We start from the raw sequence: 15,531 nt of genomic DNA on the forward strand, positions 1-15,531 counted from the left end.
ATTAGAAATAAAAAATAAAAGCTATTAATTATAAAAGATTAATAGTAACAATAGTAACAATAGAAATAAAAAAGTATAATTGAATATATAATAAAATTTTCAAAATGTTTACAGCATCAAATAATTTTAAAATAATATTTAAAGTAATGTTTAGAATGTTATTTTTTAACAAATTTAGCGGTGATATATTATTTGAAATTTGATTAAAAATTAAGTTTCAATTATATGTAAAGGTAATCATCATTGTGTCGCCTGCGATGCCTTTCGAATTCATTCATCGCTCACCAGAAGCAATGTAATGATTACCTTTCACAGAATGCGAATAACAGATCGTAATCAGTGTACCTATGCAACGATGGCATCATCGACAAGCTCAAATGAATTGCTAGCAGTGTGATTAGTTGCGATCATTAATATAACAACAATACTATCGGAACTTTTATTATCGCCGACATGATCATGCCTCTTATTATCCTCACTTAATCTGTGAAAATGAATAGTTCGAAAGAAATCAATAAGAACTTACTTCTCATGAAATGAACTCCATCTAATCTTTAAGTATTCAGAGAATATAAAAACATAAATAAACATAAAATTATAAAAATTAGTTAGTTAATACACACACACACACACACACACACACACACACACACATACACACACACACGCGCGCGCGCGCGCGCGCATACGTATATTATTATATCATATGAGACATTATAAAGCATTATTATAATGTCTATTATAAATGCATTTTTTTTTCAGGAGAAAGAAAAAACTTATTTTCTTAAAAACTTACTTTAAAAATTTTCTACAAAAAATTATCATACTAAAGCATCAATACTAAAGCAATCAATCTTTATAAAAATGTATAATTAAGTAATTTTAATTTTTTTAAAATATTGTTAAAGTTGTTAACATTTCAAAACATTGCAAATCCAAATAAAATACAAATTGCACAGTGGACAATTACAACTTTTTAAGTTACACTACCTACTTATTTTTTTCTTTGCTTGTATTACTTTTCGCACTAAATATTAATATGTGACAGAACAACATTTACAACCTTGATACAATAAGAATACATTTTCACATTATTACAATGTTCTATCAGGTACGCCTTGTATATTATATATATATATATATAATGTTTCTAATAAATTAAAATTTTTATAAGGGAATAATAGCAATTAAGGCTATATTTAATTTATTTCTAATATTATATTTATAAGGGAATTGCATTTAAATTAATTTAGAAAGCAATAATAATTAAAATAGACGCATTCTTTCAAACTTTAAAATACAAACAAAGATAACATAAAACAAAGTTAATGAGAATCAGCGCGTTTAAAACGGCATAAGTTATTAGTTACAGATTAATTTAAAAATTAGAAAATAAATTCTTCATCTCTGCAGAATGCATTTCTGTCAGCTTTAATGCATTTGTTTCTTGCGAAATATGTAACATAATGTAATCTTATCTTTCGCGAAGCTGTAAATGGAACGAGAATCGCTCACTAAATTAGATGCACCGGCCCGTGCCATGTGGATTACATAAATCGCGCGCGACTGTAAATTAGCTCATAAACGACTGCTATTGTGCGCCCATGTCTCGTTTAAATGATCATGATTGCCAGCTTTAGCGTGATCCGTGTCAATCGACGTGTCGAAGAGCATCGTCATTGTATCGTTTATGTATAATAATAAGTAGTTTACTCGCAAATAAATACGGTCATCATAATTTTCTTTTATTTTTAATTAAATCAATATGTTTCTGATATACATATGATAGATATAGTTGTAATAAAAATATATGTTTAAATATGTATAGATATATACTTACTTTACAAAGATAATTAATAACGGTGACTATTTTTTTAAACAAATTAAAATAATTATTTTACTATATATAATTGTAAGAAATATATAATAAAATATAATAATAAATTTGCAGCAATTAGATTGCAAGATGGCAGTTATTTATTAAACGGGAACAATTTTATCAATTGGTCTGGCGAATACAAAGGAGCTGGAACTACATTTGTTTACCGTCGTCAAAGTCCTCAGAATTTGGAAAGCTTTTCTGCCGCAGGTCCATTACAGGAATCCATAGATATCATGGTAAAATAATATGATAAACGTTAATCTAAATAATATAATTTTTTCATGTTGTTCAAAGGAAATCAACATTTATTACAAATTGTAATTTCACAATATATTATAATAAATATATACACAAATATATAATTAATTAATTAATTAATTAATTGCAAATGCAATTAATTTTATTTTTATATGTATGATAATTATTTGTATACAACGAAGTTTATAAAAGTGATGTTTATACAATAAAAATACCCAATTATTATGTACTATGCTCCATATCTTATGAAATATTTTGTATCCTTCAACCAAATTATGGGTATTGTTATAACGCAATCGTAACAATGGGGGCTAGAATAGCAATTGTTGCATGCTAGCAATCGTGGGCGTTAATGAGTTCAACCGAGTTCCATTTAACCCTTTCACTGCTGATTTCTCGCTACAATTGTCATATAAATCATATAGGTTCTATGTTTAATAATGTTAAATTGCGTATTCTTTCACTTTCAGTTATAATACTAAAATTCAATAATTACAAAAAAGCATTTAATAATAATTTAATAATTAAGAAATTATTTTAAAATAGATTTTAATTAAAAATAATTAAGATTTATTTAGAATAATAATCTATATATAATCTAGATATAATCTAATTTTTGTTGTTTCGTAGGTTTTATACCAAGAACCAAACCCTGGTATTGTTTATCGATATCGGATTCCTGGAAATACAAATTTACCGAGAAGCAATCATTTGTCGCATAATGCAGGTATTATTTCATTATAATAGCATATATTTGAAAAATTATAATAATTTAAAATATCAAGTTTGCTGATTTTTAAATTTCTTGTAACAGAAAATAGAGAACTATTGTTTATTATTTTATTTATATAATTTTTAGACTCACTTTACTTAAAAAGACAATTTGACACTTTACTTAAAGACAAAAATTGATGTTATAAAGTTACTTATTAAAAATGATAGATATTGCATGTTAAACATACATAACAAATTATTAAAAATTTAAAAAATTGTTTGATTATAGTTTCCAATAAAGGCGTTGAGCATAGTTTACAAAATAAAAGGTAGGAAATTTTTTCGATAAATTAACATATATTAATTTATCTGAAAATAAAATAAAAGAAAAGGTGTTATTATAACACTTCAGTTACATTTTACATTTTAAAATAACTTTATTAATAATCAATATTTAAGTTTAGAACTTGACAATTACATTTGTTAAAATGTTATTGAATCGATTCTGAATTCAAACAACGAAATTACATTACGAAATATTTATTACTTTGGACACTATTAATAAAAATGTGGCGACATTGCATAATGACTCGAAGAAAAATATGGGTGATAATGTGATCTTCCATAAAAATAGTCTTCAAAATTAGTTTTGTTTAGAAAATTTATTTGGTTACAAAATTAACAAAAAAGTAAAAAACATTTAAAAATGTATACAAATAAATGTATATACATTCACACAACTACATATAGCTGCAGTATTAAAAATAGTACACGTAATATAAAGTATAGATTAGACAATAGAACTACAATTGATTATCAAATAATTATTTTAAAAGCCTCAAAAAAAAGATTATGAGTCATGAAACAATATTCATAAAGGGCCACATTAGCAAAATGCTATACTATTGTTTAAATTTGCATAATTCAAAATATATACAGTCATATAAAATGTTAAGTAGCAAACAATACACTTAAAAATATATATATTCATGTAATAATACGCTCAAGTTTAAAAATTAGAAGTAGGGGAAGTAGTAATTAAATGTTAAAATGTACCTCAGAAACGTTTACTTTCAAAATACTTGAAAGTAACAAATTCATTATAATAAGTGTTGGCTATTGATTATTGGTATATTAGTGTCATGGTTCAACGAGCTATTGAACAAATAATTCCTAATATAAGTAATCACCAGATTATTAGTAATCTACATTACTGTAGTAATCGCTAGAATTCGTCACTTAATTGCAGAGATATTAAAAAGGACCATCAATATCTACATTAACTATAATATCACTTTCTCCTTTATATATTATTAGATAATTTGTACCGAATACAATACATGTACCAAATGATGTTAGAAAACAGTAAATATTGAGTAAAAAAAAATGATTCCAAAAGGATAATGCTGACAGAGTTTGTAAACCAATTGTGAAAGTACATATTTTTAAATATAATTAACATTTATAATATGTAAAGTGTAACACGAATTCCGTTCATCTTTATCTTAGAATTTAGCTTAGAATTTATGTTTTAAAACACATTATTTGTTTACTTACTCATAAATTATGCTATTTTAACACTAAGAAATATTGAATATTAACTTAACACAAAGTCTTTAAATAACATATTACGTTAAATTAATACTCGAATATGTTATAATATTAAAATTAAAAAGTTCAACACAAACGATTAATAAAAATTTAAGCCGACCGTTTCCAATACAAATGCACAATGTTTTTTTTTACCGTGCAGGCATAATCTATCTTTTGATGATAAGCATCATGTTTACAATTTCATATCTGTAGCAGTTAAATAATCACAAAAAATCTAATTTTAGATTCGAGAATGGATCAGTGATAAGTAATGTAACATCGCCACCGTATTTACCACGACGTTATAGGAAAAGAAAATTCATCTGGAAAGCAATTGGTCACGGGGAATGTAGCAAATCATGTGGTGGAGGTAAATGAGAATTAACTGATAATTAATTTGTTTCATAATAAATTATGTGGAGATCTGCGAATACAAAGAATTTCTATATGTTACATAAGGTGTACAGATATTCAAACACGTGTGTATTAAAGAGCACACACAGCAGCCAGTACCGGAAAAGAGATGTCATGGGATAGAAAAGTTGCATGAAATTCTCAAATGTAATACCATACCATGTCCTCCTAGGTAAACTTGATTTTATATTCCATACGAAAGAATATAACTCTTATATCGAATATTACTTACGTTTATATTACATATATATTAAAATTATTGCTATTAACAAATAAATAAATATATTTTTTAATGTTGCACAAATCTGATTATTTAAAAATATTTTTATATTTTTTTCTATATCTTTTAAAAATAGAAACATTAAAAACTGTATTTTCAAAGGTGGCGAGGCGGACCATGGAGTGATTGTTCTACCTCTTGCGGTACTGGGGTTCGTACACGGGAACTCGAGTGTGTACAGGAAGTAAAAACGTCGTTAACGATGAGAATTGCCGATGGTGCCTGTACAGAACCGAGAAATCTTCCGATAAGCGAAGTGTGCGAAATGCCAGCGTGTGAGGAGATTAGGCAAACGTCGACGCAGACGTCTCCTCAATCATTGACTCCACGATGGATCGTGGGTGTTTGGTCTCAGGTAATTTTGTTTACGCAGACACATATACTTAAAATTAATCAATTTAATTGATTTATTATATATAAAAGAGGTAAAGAAATAAAATGTACGATATGTCAAATGAAATTTGATATTTAGATATTAAATTTCATTAATAGAGCGATATTATGTTGAATAAAACAGTCTACTCCTAATTGCCATAAATTTTAACCGAAAACGTTTCAAATGATATCAATTGAATGTCTTTAAATGGATTTTCGCTGATAAAAAATAGTTTCTAAAAAGAATCTTTTTAATTCTTCTGTTAGTAATTATTAATGTATAAATATTTCAATGATTGCAATTTTCAATAATTATTTAAACGATTGTAATTTTTTATTTTATTTGTTATAAAGTGTTCCGTGTCCTGTGGCTTAGGAAAAAGAACGAGGGTTGTAACTTGTGCTATTGAAGATACTCCATGTGATCTCTCAGAAAAACCTGAGGCAAATGAAACATGTAACTCAGGATCATGTCCGGTGAAATCAACATCATTAAACATTGTTTCTGCGAAGCTTCAGAGCCCGCAGTGGTTATTCACTGAGTGGTCTGAACAAGTGAGCCTTTACCACTTGCAAACTCAATAAGAAAAAAATAGTTCTAATAAAAAATCATATAATTAATTTTTATTTTTGATAATAATAATTTATTAATGAAGGAGGGCACTGACAAAAAATATAATAATCATAATTTTCAAGTTATTGTATTATCTAAAATACTACATTTAAAATTATGGAAATTAAAAAATTTTCATATTGATTTTATCAATTTATAATTATCGACTGTAGTGTTCGGCAGAATGTGGAACTGGTGTTCAAACTAGGAGAATTCTTTGCGAAACAAGCTCTAACGAAGAACATTGCGATGAATCGAGTCGACCTGAGACTTCCAGAGATTGTTCGAGTAACAGAACTTGCAGCGGTCAGTGGTTCACAGGACCGTGGACGGAGGTTAAACTTAAATATAATTTTCTATATAAAAATTTATAAAATTTTTAAATATTAAAGTAAAAAGTAGTATCACAAAGATTATAATAATTATTAATAAATTTATGTGTTGATATATGAGTGTATATACATTATGTTACGTATTATTATGAGAATTTGAAAAGATATTTATAATTATATTTGCTCTACTATGTATACAATTATCTCAATGTAATAATATTTTTATTTTAATTAATATGTATCGAAAATAATTTTATATTTTTATAGTGTTCTTCAAGTTGTGATGTAGGTGAACAAATAAGAGACGTTGTATGTGTTACAACTCTTCGAGGCTCTCTACGTGTTGTCTTAGATATGAATTGTCCTGCGAACAAACCAGAGAATAGAAAATCATGCAGAGAGCGTACCTGCAACTCTGATTGGTTTACATCAGATTGGACGCCGGTAAATATTTATTTTGTTATATTAAAATGTTATCTTAAAATTAAAATTTCAAAGACTACATAGAACTTAACAAATTGTACTTACTTCCAAAAATCGATTTGCAGTGTTCGCGATCTTGTGGTAAAGGCATTCAGAAACGCGAAACCCGATGTCTGAATTCAGATGGTCAATTACCTGAATCATATCAGCTTCATTGCCGAGAGGAGGATCGACCAGTATCTCGAAGGATATGCAATGATTATCCTTGCAGAGATGATTTACACGCGCCTGAAAATTCTCACAAGATTCTTCAAGTTCAGGATGATCCTGAGATAACGAATGGTTAAGCAAATTTTGAAGTTTAAAGTATCGAAAATTTAGTAAATATTATACGTTGTTAAATTTATATTGTTAATATTTTACAATTTCTGTCATATACAAAATCTACGCAGAATGTTTTACTGAATATCCAAAAATTTAGCTATATATGTATATATATATATATATATATATAAAATTGCAGATATAAAAATAACTTTGTTGTATTATCAAAATAATTATATAGGGTACTTAAACTAGTTGTTAGAATATTAAAACTTTTTGCAACATTGCTCATCATGCTTGAGTTTTGTACATAATTATTTCGATGATCCAACAAAATTATTTTCAGATCTATGTATCTATCAAAATTTTTAAAGATTCTTCCATTAAAAATAAAAACGTATTCTTTTTATATACAAAGTAATCCTTTATATAAAAAATTATATATAAAATAGTATTTTTATGTTTCATTAACATTTTATTTATTTTAGGTGTCGAAGATAATCCAGTTTGTAAAGACAATATGGCTAACTGCAATTTAGTCACGCAAGCACGGCTATGCTCTTATCAATTTTATAAAGAGTCTTGCTGTCTGTCGTGTTCTCGAGGCAAGCAGGATTTTGAATAGAAATCTCCCCGACAATCATGCTCATTATGACTTTTTAATAAAAAAAAACTGCCTTTAGTAGTTTCCTGTTAGTATATATCGCTAATTAAAACTTTATTTTTGTCGCCTATTGGTACAAATAATTTTTAATAATTAATAGATGAAATTTTTATATGTTTTTTATGTATAGAGATGTAGATATGCATGCTGCAGAGCAATTTAAGATGAAACTCATGATTTCATCAATAACTTTATGTATAAGCAAGATATTTGATAAAGAAACAGAAGAGACTGAGATCGCATATTGCGGTTATTGTGTAATTGTCGGTTTGTTGTAATGATCTGATGCAGCAATTAAATCCGCATTGTTCTTGCATAATCATAAATATATATTAAGCATTAATAAATATTACGCTTTTTCAATTTCTTATTGTTTACTTACCTTCTATTTCTCTGCTTTTTTTTTATTTCAACACTTTGATTTAGTACAAGAAATTTTATGCAAAAACATACTGTATATTATTATTCAACAATGAACGTGTACTATTTACATTCTCTCTAAAATACCTATTTACTACTATTCTCTATTAACAAAATAAATTATATGTATATACAAATAAAAAAGTTTTTTAAACTAGATGAGACGTTGTATCATGGAAACAAGACGATTTCCAGATATTGAATATTGAACTTATAAATCTTTGATTAATTCTATAAATTTTTGATTAATCTGCTGCTGGTTCAAGAATTATCTTCACTTTCTTCTGCGTTGTTTGTACTATTATCGTGATTTTTGTACGCTGAGAAAAATGCCAAGGCTTTCATCAGCTGGTAGCTTTTGCTGATAGGTATATTACTGTCGTACAAGTTCTTTGAAGATTTACAGTCTACATAGAACCACCAGTTGCATTTTAAAATTGTTTGATCGAACAACGTTGATTCTGGACATAGGAAACTCTTCATAATTAGACCGTCATCTGTTAGTGCGCAAACATGGAAAACCTAATCACACAAAAATTGGTTTCAAGAATTTTCGAAACAGCAGAAATGAGTATTAAATAAAATTAATTAAGTTCTTTTTTAAGATTGCTTTAATGTAATGTAGTTTTTAAAAGCCTCACCATACATCCCAAGTCTTCGTCGGCATAAAGACCCGGAAAATGCTTTTGATCGCCACAATAAAAGCTCGTATCTGGCAAATCGACGCGACTCGCGAAATTATCATCAAAATTTTTGTCATAACCAACAGGATAGTATTCTCGCGGCGCATTCATCACTTTGGTAGCTCCGGAATTGTATTTACTATAAATAGAAAAGTTCAAGTTTTTTTTTCAATAATTTTTAATAATTAACCATATACAATTGTCTTTTATGGAAAAATCTTTTATGGAAAAATGATTCTGCTGAAAGATCTAAAATTTTGTTAAATATAGATTTGAAAATAATTTTGTTTGCTGTCAAAATAATTATATTTAAAATAAATAAATTTAAAAAATATCGTGATTATGCTGCATAAAATTTTGATATTCTAATAATCAATTTGAAAGTTCAATAAAGTTATTTTGATGTCCAACAAAATTATTTTCAGATCTGTGTCCAGAGAACTTTTGTTTTTCTAGCAAAATCGTTCATTCTGTATACTTTATACGCAAAATATATTTCATTTTTTATAAAATAAAAATCTGTATTTTTTTTCAAATTAATCACATTCTTGTTTATAGGATTTATTAAATAAGAAAATTGAAAGTATTAATTACAAATAATTTACCTTTTAAGAGGAGGAAGTGTGGATGTTGTAGTAGTACTAGTAGTACTAGTGAGTCCCTGTTGTTTTTTAAGAAGTTGTTGCTGTCTCAGAAGAATTGCTGCTTCCAAAGCTTCTAGAGTAATATTACTTGCTTCTGCGAGAGCCTTTAATGAAGTTTCCATTCCTTGAATGGGAGCCAAGGAAGGTAAACTGCTGGGTAATTGTATAGATTGTCGTTTCTCGTTTTGTTGAAGGCTAGTATCAGTTGCAGAAAGAGGATGCAATGAGAGCAGTGTCATTTCGTTCACTGAAGCAGCCATTTCGTCGCTCGGCAAAGGTAGCTACAAAAATAGTAATAATATTTAAACTCATAATCTCCAAATATGTCTACAGATACACATATGACTTAAAATATATTACAAAATTTTATTACTTTATAAGAATCAAAGTTTTCGACAAGATATACATCATTTAAAATTGTTATAGTTTATTTCAACTGCTGCAATAACTATAATAATAAAATAAGAATATATACATTATAAATATATATTAAATAATATATATTTATAATGTAGAGTTTTAATAAAGTTATTGTTATTAAATACAGTTATACTTGTGTGAAATCATCTTTTGATACTTCGTTATCCGAGTCCTGTAACAAAGTATCGCTACCACTGATTTTGTTTGTCAATTTTGCTGATGATTGCGGCATCGCAATGAAAGGTGGCAAGCCAGCATTTGATGATATTGAATTAGCCGTTACTTTTGATGATGGAAGAGCTTCGGCTTCGACCATACCAACTGGTGGAATTGCAGCGATAATAGGTAGTTTTGGCATCGCTCCCGCCACTGCTATTATTTGTGGCTGCAGAGAACCGAAAAATTATTTAAATTACAGAGACGAACAAATACAAAGTGCTACATATTGTCAATATTATCAAGATTTAATCAAGTATTAATTCTCAAAGAATTTTTTTAGAATATTCAAATACTTATACAGCTAAAAATATATACATATGTTTGACATAGTAACGGAATCCTAAGGAGAAAACAAATTAGTGACAAGGAGAAAAAAAAATTAGTAGGGAATTGGCTAAAAATTTTGATTATTATTAGTAAGTCGGTGTAATAATGTTACCAGTATGCTTGTTTGAGTAGTAGCTAGATAGTAAATCTAGCAGTATTAACCTGCAGTTTCTAACAAATTTCTAATTGGCTAAAAACAAAATTTATCGCGTAAAATGAGGAATAAAACTTATTCTTAAATTGTTCTTATAATAGTATTGAAGTCTTAAATCTTATTAATAACAATATTTTATAATAATGTCAGATTATTATATATTATCCATTAACGTATTCATCAGATGTTCGAAAATAGTAATATTGTAAATGATGAAAGATAAACAAATTATGTTTTGATTTTTCCAATTATTTAATCTTTTCTTATTTTTATTTATTTTTTAAAAATATTATTAGATATTTTTTGAATTCCATAATTTTAAACGTTCCGTCTAATCTCCAGTCCAATTTTTTTTTGTAACTAAAAAATGATAATCAGGATATTTTAAGTTTTACTGAGTAAAAACTAGCTATTATATTATTAAATTTGCTGTTGTTTAAAAAATTTTGCACTTGAAACGAGATAAATATAAATTCTAGTTGAAAAAAGTATTGAAAAGAGAGAAAGCGAAGATTCTGAATAAAAAAATGCAAATGAGAACAAATCTATTTACGAATTACTTTTGATCTGACTAGTTTTAGCAGCTGACCAATTTTTTACCTAATCAAGATTTCTTGGCCAATTACTCAATTTACTTACAATTACTAAAATAATTACTGTTCAGTAAACTAAAAAAAGTAAAAACTAGCTAGTTGATTTTTCCCGGATATTTTTCTACTTGGATTATTATTCAAAGTTTTAAAAATAATATTAATTGAATTGACATTAGAACAATATTAAATACATTTAGATGACACTAAAATTGATCACCATAACCAGTTGATCCTTCTTGTTTTCTATTGCCATAATCTGTTGTCGTTGTGCGAGCATTTGCTGTTGCTGTTGTTTCTGCTGTTGTTGCATCTTTTGTTGCTGCATTTGTTGTTGTCGCATAGCTTCCTGCTGTTGCAGACGTTGTTGTTTTAACATCTGTATCGCCAATGCCTCCTGTTGTATTCTCTGCTGCTGCTTCATCTTATTTTCTTGATGAATTCGTTGGTGATGCTGGCGCAGCATTTCTTGCTGCATCGCTGGTGCCGTTTTAAGAGCTGTTGCGTTCACTACAAGTTTTTGACGTTCAGGTTGCTGGGTCATCGGTCTAACTGTTCCAATAGGCAACGGCTTAAAGGGCGGTACTACTTGGCGATTATTTATCGATCCTGCACGGATGTCATCCCGATTGCTTGCCTAAAAAAATAATAGATATGTGTTTAATGTAAAATAAGAAAAGAATTTTTTTAATATCTCTTAAACCTAATTTTTATAAACGCTAACTCTAATAATTTAAAGCATATTTTGAAATATAAACTACACTTTGTGGAAAGTTGCACATTCATTCGTGTGTTGCCTGAAGAAATGTTAGTAAAATCGTAATCTAGACTTATACTTCATATAAATTCATGGTATATGTGACATGAATGCTGCCGGAGCGACATTCACGCACCAGTTGCGGCAAGGCCGATATAGGCAGTTCATGTAATTTAGATTTTCTTGTAGCAATATAGAAAAACCGATCTTGTTCGATCTCCAACCTACATACTTCTTTTGAGGTGAATAAAGCATCAATATATCATAGTCGCTTCGATAATCCTCTTTATTTTAAATCCTCTAAACACAATTGGTAAAGTGGATTTGGCCAGCAAATATTATATTTCGCATACAATCACAAAGTTAATGTAAATAATGATATAATAAATGCAGTAAGATTCTTACATAAGTGTAATTTATTAAAAAATTGTAATTATTTGATATAAAATTTTTAATTAGATTGCATATATAACGATTAAAATTTTGCGATAAGGATTAAAATTTCTCTGAGTGAAATACCAGCTGTGAAGTAATGTACTATGTGTTTAGATGAGTTCTTCTTTGGCAAAGCGGCTGCGAAATGAAAAGTTAGTAACGATATTGTAGAATATACTACTATTAGGGTACTTGAACATTATCTGGATAATCTTATGATTATCATTGATCGTATATTCCGCAAAGCTAGATCAAGAGGCTGCATCCTGAATAGATGCAATTAGATTGCACACTGTAGAATGGTCAAAGCGGATCTCCAAAGGGGATATCGCCAGCATGAATAACGATCGAGTGAACGCTTTCACGCTGATCCTCGTCTGCATTGAACTTTCCATGAATTGATTGGAGTAGTTACCGTTTATATTCTGATGCATTTATCACCATACAGGATGTTCAGTCCGAAAGTATAACGTAAGTGATCGTGTTATGGTTAATGTTGGTATAAAGAACTTCGGGGCAGAAAGGAAAGTAGAAAATACAACAAATAAATGCGAAATAAATGATAAGCGAAAGTAAAATCGTCATCCCATTCAATTTATTTGAACGATCACATATTTTATTGTATAAATACTGTACATATATACAAGTAATATATACATATAGATATCTATATATATATATATATATATATGTATATATATATATGCACATGTATGTATACATATTGTATAACATACATTATAATTGTGTACAATTGGTATTTTGATATTCTGAATATTTTACGTAAACGAGCATGAACTGAATAGATTGAATTCCTTTGGAAATTTTTACTTACTACATTTAAAGGAGTAAATGCAACTCCATTAATTTTATTCGCTTGAACGCTCCTTCTTTTTCCACTTTCCAAATTGGAGAGTGATTGACTAAAGCCTAGTTCGTCTCCAATGGAAAATCCTATAAAGAAAAATTGAATTTAAAAAATTGAATTTTATTAATTATGAATTTTATTGAATTTTATTAATAGATGCGTATGCAAACTGAAAAACTTAAATCTTTTAAAATAATATTGTGAGAAGGAAGAGTAATAGACGGCGATTTATTTACAAAGAGGAGAAGACAGCATTATTGTAGAAAGCTTGCTAAATGTGTTAAGAGAATAAAGACGCATATAATAAAGCATAGATATACAAGTAGTCAGTTAATATATGTATAGAAATCGCAGATTTTTCAACACTATTTCTAATGAACCAATTTCTCTTTCTATTATTTTATTTGTATGATTATATTTATAATTATGTCTAATATAATTTAGCAGAGTTTTATAAATTTTTTTCTACAACGTATTTATTTTTGTTATATTGAAATTTATATATTATAAACTATAGATTTCTTTTTCGAAATCTCTCTATTATTGTATCTTTATTTACACCACAATCTATGTCAATCAACACTAGCATGCGTATAATTATTCAAATGAAACATTAGTAAATTGACGGCTTTTGAACTCGGTAGATATTGTGCAAAAAGAAGTTGCATCATTTTAACTCTTATAACCGCTCATTTTTTATTGTCAACATTTGATCCTCATTTACATAAATAAAAATTGTATCTTTGTGATGAAAAGGTCTTCTTTTACGAAGATGTATGATGAATATTTAGTTCATAACCAGGTCAAGGCGATGAATAAATCATCATCGATATATAAGTGCGTCTTTAGAAACGCGAAACCACGACATCGGTCGAAGGGTAGCATCCAATGCGATGAGTTGCATTCGCAGGTTAAGCTATTACGTATTATACACATATAAATCATACTTATTTCGTAATAATTCTGTTAATAATAACGCTGTTGCAATTTTCGAAATTAAAGCAGTATTAATTTATATCAGTCAGTATTCTTTGTGAGTAATTTATTAAGATTAAATTAATTTAAATTAATTACATGGTAAGGAATTAAATTATAAGATGTTTTCGATAATTAATGATACAAATTAATACAAAAACAATGAAGTAAAACTGAATATTTTACTACGTCAAATAACATAAAAAGTAATAAATACAGAAAGTAGAAAATTGTAAATAAGATTGTAGATATTTGATTTAATAATTGCTTTGACTTACTGTTAAGTTATGACATCACAATTTTTATATTACTTAAATGTATTTGTCATATCCTCTCCAAAAAGAACTTTATGTAATAATCGCACGCGATTGGATGCATTTTCCGGCAGTGACATCGCAAACGCGTCTATCAACACACACGCAAATAGGCCAAAATTTTATAACACTCAAGTCCTTATTTCTCATTTGTTTAAAGAGAACGTATACGTAATAAATATCTAATATAAACATAAATCTGTAGAAACATAATTTCTTAACAAAAAGAATGGTTAAAGCATGTTACATATAATTAGAAATCACTGGATATATTTGCATTTATTACACAAAAAAACGTTTCACAAGCTGTAAAAGATGGATATTTCTGAACAAAGTTCATTTTACATACAAATGTTTATTTAATTCATTATTAAGTGATATGAATCTTAATTCGTTCTTGAGAAATTTTTATAGCAATTTCTGTAAACAAAACGAGTATATATATATCAGTATATATATATATATACGAATAATTTTGCAGCTATAAATTTTAATATTACACATATTAAATATTTTGAATTTATCGAGTGATTCACAATTTTAGAAATTATTTTTATTATCATATAACATTAAAAATTAATTTTAGGATATTCATATATACAGAAAGAACGATTTTATTGAAATACCTAAAATTTAATTAAATATAAATCTGAAAATAATTTTATTGGAAAATAATTATGTAAGATGTTAATTGCTAGATTATCATAGTCAGGGTTGAGTAGCTAAGTTAAAAAGATAAATGTTAAGTTAAAAAGTTAAAAAGTGTTAATTAATTTTAACTTATCTTAATTATATTTTAAACTCTTAACTTTTTAACTTTATTTAGTTACATTTAATCCGTAATATTAATTTT

At 27.5% G+C, this 15,531-nt stretch overlaps 2 protein-coding genes across 4 annotated transcripts in view; one reads left to right on the top strand and one right to left on the bottom strand.

The window, feature by feature from the left end:
- LOC108686695 (thrombospondin type-1 domain-containing protein 4-like) overlaps nt 1–8,239 on the top strand; it is a 22,083-nt gene extending 13,844 nt beyond the window's left edge. For both annotated transcript variants that reach the window (XM_018192119.1, XM_018192120.1), the window contains exons 4-14: nt 1,952–2,118; nt 2,771–2,867; nt 3,144–3,183; nt 4,693–4,817; nt 4,907–5,033; nt 5,244–5,496; nt 5,871–6,071; nt 6,303–6,464; nt 6,729–6,905; nt 7,010–7,226; nt 7,697–8,239. In XM_018192119.1, the coding sequence (XP_018047608.1) occupies nt 1,952–2,118; nt 2,771–2,867; nt 3,144–3,183; nt 4,693–4,817; nt 4,907–5,033; nt 5,244–5,496; nt 5,871–6,071; nt 6,303–6,464; nt 6,729–6,905; nt 7,010–7,226; nt 7,697–7,833 (1,703 nt within the window). In that variant the 3' untranslated portion in view covers nt 7,834–8,239. The remainder of the gene's footprint in view (nt 1–1,951; nt 2,119–2,770; nt 2,868–3,143; nt 3,184–4,692; nt 4,818–4,906; nt 5,034–5,243; nt 5,497–5,870; nt 6,072–6,302; nt 6,465–6,728; nt 6,906–7,009; nt 7,227–7,696) is intronic.
- Nucleotides 8,240–8,307: 68 nt separating this feature from the next.
- The window catches only part of LOC108686709 (transcription factor SPT20 homolog), a 15,808-nt gene continuing 8,584 nt past the window's right edge, over nt 8,308–15,531 (bottom strand). For both annotated transcript variants that reach the window (XM_018192143.1, XM_018192142.1), the window contains 6 exons: nt 13,357–13,475; nt 11,550–11,966; nt 10,173–10,424; nt 9,581–9,900; nt 8,934–9,114; nt 8,308–8,814 (listed from right to left, as the gene is read on the bottom strand). In XM_018192143.1, coding sequence (XP_018047632.1) covers nt 8,554–8,814; nt 8,934–9,114; nt 9,581–9,900; nt 10,173–10,424; nt 11,550–11,966; nt 13,357–13,475 — 1,550 coding nt within the window. In that variant the 3' untranslated portion in view covers nt 8,308–8,553. The remainder of the gene's footprint in view (nt 8,815–8,933; nt 9,115–9,580; nt 9,901–10,172; nt 10,425–11,549; nt 11,967–13,356; nt 13,476–15,531) is intronic.

The sequence above is a fragment of the Atta colombica genome, unplaced genomic scaffold (assembly GCF_001594045.1).
Source record: "Atta colombica isolate Treedump-2 unplaced genomic scaffold, Acol1.0 scaffold189, whole genome shotgun sequence".
Classification (NCBI taxonomy): domain Eukaryota; kingdom Metazoa; phylum Arthropoda; class Insecta; order Hymenoptera; family Formicidae; genus Atta; species Atta colombica.